The 4068-nt window shown below is 32.7% G+C and overlaps 2 protein-coding genes across 2 annotated transcripts in view; both read right to left on the bottom strand.

The window, feature by feature from the left end:
* Positions 1-956: 956 nt before the first annotated feature.
* LOC109587688 (uncharacterized) lies at positions 957-4053 on the bottom strand. The gene is made up of 12 exons (XM_020003910.1): positions 3152-4053; positions 2787-3102; positions 2570-2730; positions 2490-2522; positions 2396-2437; positions 2306-2347; positions 2062-2254; positions 1858-2016; positions 1619-1808; positions 1511-1571; positions 1298-1463; positions 957-1245 (listed from the first exon to the last, which is right to left on the bottom strand). The coding sequence occupies exons 3-12, from the start codon at positions 2722-2724 to the stop codon at positions 1102-1104; spliced, it is 1185 nt and encodes a 394-aa protein (XP_019859469.1). The 5' UTR covers positions 2725-2730; positions 2787-3102; positions 3152-4053; the 3' UTR covers positions 957-1101.
* Positions 3043-4068, bottom strand: part of LOC105314828 (COMM domain-containing protein 3-like) — a 2896-nt gene continuing 1870 nt past the window's right edge. The window contains exons 5-6 of the mRNA XM_011409213.1: positions 3152-3208; positions 3043-3102 (exon numbers count right to left, since the gene is read on the bottom strand). Coding sequence (XP_011407515.1) covers positions 3043-3102; positions 3152-3208 — 117 coding nt within the window. The remainder of the gene's footprint in view (positions 3103-3151; positions 3209-4068) is intronic.

The raw sequence follows: 4068 nt of genomic DNA, 5'->3' as shown, positions 1-4068 counted from the left end.
ATTTCAATTTTAGGGCCGTTTCTTTTCCTAAATTCACAAGCACTTAGAAGCAAGCCATAGACACGATAGGTTTCTCTTGTATCTCCCACTTCCATTGCTGTTTCAGTAGATGAGCATTTAAGATTTTCTTTTAAATCTTCTTCTAATTGGTACAAAATTATTCCAATAATAGTGTCATAGAACTCCTATAAACATTGTTTACTGTTTTAAGTGAACTGTTAACTTCTAACCTTTATTCTCTGTGCATGACCATGCTTTTGATATTTCTGCTGTGTTTGTAGTAGTTCTGTTTGAATGATGTAATCTTCCAAATTAATCCTGTAATTGAAATTAGATCTAAGCAGAGTTATTGCAAGATGCATGCATACCTTTCTTCCATTTGTTGTTTCTTGCTCTTCAACAATTCAACTTGTCTATAAATTATTTTGTAAGATTTTGCTTTGTGCACATGCATAAACTAACTGGGATAACAAGGCTTTTTTTGTTTCCAAAGGTTTTATAGTTCTATAATAAAATCAAAGCCTGCATGACATTAAGTTTATATACTTGTTTAAGTCTTTTATTTTCTCATTAAGTAATCTGTTTGATGAAATGAAGTCAGTAGATCAATAGGTAGATTATTTAGTACCTTTCCTTTTCTTCAAGCTTTTGAAAACTTTCCTCAACATATTTATAGAGTTTTCTTCATATTTAGAGACATTTCATTATCAAACATGAATCATAAAGTCTTACCCGTAATCCATCTTGACTCAGCTAGTGCTATCAAGAGTTTACTGGCACTTCAAGACAGTACTAGTGTAGTGCTATAGCTTTTATTAATTATTATTACACAATGCCTGTGGATAAATCAATAATATACACAGATCAATAATATTCATGGATCAATAATATTCATGGATTATATTTCTAGGAAAAGTTAGCTCAATGAACAGTTCCAGGAATTTGATGACAATGACTATCATGCCTTAATTAAAATATCATGTTTAAATCATTTGTGACTATAATAGTCTATAGACTACAAAACTAGGTATATCAAGAAGCTACTGAAATATATTTTGACTCGGCATGCAATCTATTTAAAATGTATGTAGCTAAAAAAGTTTATCTTTTCTTTCTGCTTCTGTCATTGTAGCACTTTTTGCAAATATAGTTGTCTCCAATTTGGAACATTTCATTTCTAAACACATGACATGTACTACATACAAGACAATTCCTATGAAATTGACCCTGTTCTGTCTCAAGAACCTATATAAAATGAACTTTCTTAGTTGTGTAGTGATGTTTTAAATGTCCTTACATCCTCATCAATGACTATAGGTTTCTGACATTTACAGCACAAACAATGGCTACAGTAACTCTTTTTCTTATAATACACGAAATTTTCATCAACTAATTTATGACAACTAACACAGCGGCAGTGACGTTGATGCCAATAATAGCCCAAGTGATAAGTAGGACTATCTCTGTGATAGTGATAACAAAATAAGTAAACCTATTATGATCACTATACCCTTTATCTAACTCAAATTTTTTCCCACAAGCATGGCATTTACTCTTCTTTTCAGTTTCAGCTATTTAGATAAAAGACAATAATTAATTATCACTATAAATACAATACCTTTTGCTTTAGATATAGCTGCTGAACTTGCTGTAGCCTGTAGATAGTGTTTGGGACGTTTCATTCCTTCAAAAATGAAACTATGGTAATCTTCAGGGTCAAGTTGCATAATGATGTCTCTTGCAAAACGAAACATAGCAGCTGCTTCATTATGCTCTTGAGGGGAATTTTTAGCAATAACCTGTTTTATCTGCATGTTCGAAACCAGCATTTTGTATATAACTGTTATCTTAACATACTTTATCTTCATTTTTCTTAATATACACTGTAAAGGCTTTATAGAGATCAGAAGTATTAATATCTAATGGTTTGTCAGTAGGAGGAGGGTTAGTCAATGCTGTCCATAGCTTTGTTATCATCTCAGAAACAATCTCTTCTTTGTTTTTATCAAAACTTTGCTAAAATTATTTTATTAGCATTACACATTATAAAACTTTAATCACCTCCACAATCTCAGATGCCTCTGTCCACGCTTCAAATTTAGCTTCCTTTGTTGGTACATCTAAAATTTTTGGCAGATTACGATGTGCAGCTGTAAAATGGTTCTGATAGGATAGTACAACATCTTGATGTGTTATATCTCCTGATGTCACATCACCATACATCTTACGAGCCTCACTAGATGCACTTGACTTTCTATATAAAACAGATCATGATAGCTATCCTGTAAGTATATATGTCTATCACTTCTCAAGTTCATTTTTCCTGATTTCCAGCTCTGAACACTCTCTATATGTAAACTTATTATAAATTAAGCATAGTTATATATGCATATACTTCTCTAATATCAATCTTTCCTTTTCTAGCTCATCAATTTCACTATATGAATGACACAAAAGAATACTTACATGTCAAATATTATATAGAAAACCTTTGTAAGTTTCTTGATCTTTCTTCATTTGATCTTAAGTTTAAACCAAAAAATGACTATTATTATAATACTTCACTCACTTTTCTTTGTCATAAGCTGTTCTGATTAGACCAATCATGTGGCCTTTAGCATCATGCAATGGATTACCAGTACTAGCCATCTTGATCTTGGCACATAAAACAGGGTGTGAGCTATTGAGTTCAAGAACTGAGCAATAGTGAAATTCATAGCACATGCAGAGCTTTGAATTCGAGGAAATATTACTCACTATAAGCAACTTATAAAATTTATGAATACTTTTATGATTATCTTGTCAACAATTCCAAGAAATGGAACTATCGATACTCAAGAAGTGGCCAAATTCTTGGAACTACAACAATCCGAAACCAATTCATAGAATGTTCTTACTATCAACAATTCTAAGAACTGAATTTAGTACTAAATCAAAGAGTGTATCCAATTCTTGGAACTAGACAATAATAGCACACACACACAAGAGCCACACACAGCCACAAAGAGATAATGCAAACATAACAAAATACTATAATAGAAATTATTGTTGGCTAAATTTCTCAAGTGATTTTGAAGCATCTTTCAACTTTCCAACCAAATCCTAAAAATATTGCAATTGACACTTTGATTAATCTTCTCCACCTTCTTACCTGGAGCTGTTCTTGTGTGCAACTAAATATAACATCTTTCTTCTTTCCATCACCTTCCTAATGGTCAATTAATAAAAAACAAACAAGTAAAATTCTACCATGCTTGTTTTGAATTGACCAATCAGATTGCATTATATGAGGTGTCTAAATCACTTATAATACCCCGGGAAAATATTTAGAAACCTCCGGGAAATTATTTAGATACTTCTGCCAAAGTTTGGGAAATTTTAGGAATAAAAATGATGACAGCAATAATAGTAATATTATTTTTGAATTGTTATGTGTATGTTTGTGCAGTTATTAAAGCTGAAGTGTCTGTCTTCATCTAGAGATATGTTTTGTGCTTTTGGAGGATGAGGTGAATTGGTATATCGTCGCTAGCTACTGCTGTTTTTGTTTGTAATAATAATATTATTGAGGAAACGTCTTCCGGCATTTTGTTGATCTGAAATGTGCTTATAAATTCGTACACCATCCGTGCTTCTGTGACCTGTTCTTTTCATGATTAATTGTTCATCAACACCAGCTTGAAATAGTCTAGTAGCAACAGTCACGCCGCAAAGTGAGTGGTTTGTTTGTAACCATCGATTCCCCAGTTGCTGCAGCAAACATTTTAAACATTATTTCTCCAATAAGAAGAGTGGCCTGGTTGGAGCTTCTCCAAATCTTTCATTCTTTCCTTGCACCAGTCATTTAGAATATTTTCAACCAACTTTTTTAGTTGTGCATGGTGCACAGTGCTGTTGTGCATCTTTAAATCCTTGTCCGTTGCAAAACAAGATGGTATATAGTACTAATGAAGTAGGCGGGGCAGTCATAAAATGATGAGATAGGCGTTTCCAGAGCTATCAATGGCGGCTGTGTTAGTCGCATCTTTTGAGAACAGGCGAGCATGTCTACCTAGTTGCTTTTCCATT

The sequence above is a fragment of the Amphimedon queenslandica genome, unplaced genomic scaffold, assembly GCF_000090795.2.
Source record: "Amphimedon queenslandica unplaced genomic scaffold, v1.1 AMPQUscaffold_12480, whole genome shotgun sequence".
Classification (NCBI taxonomy): domain Eukaryota; kingdom Metazoa; phylum Porifera; class Demospongiae; order Haplosclerida; family Niphatidae; genus Amphimedon; species Amphimedon queenslandica.
This window is presented reverse-complemented; position numbering and strand designations above follow the sequence as displayed.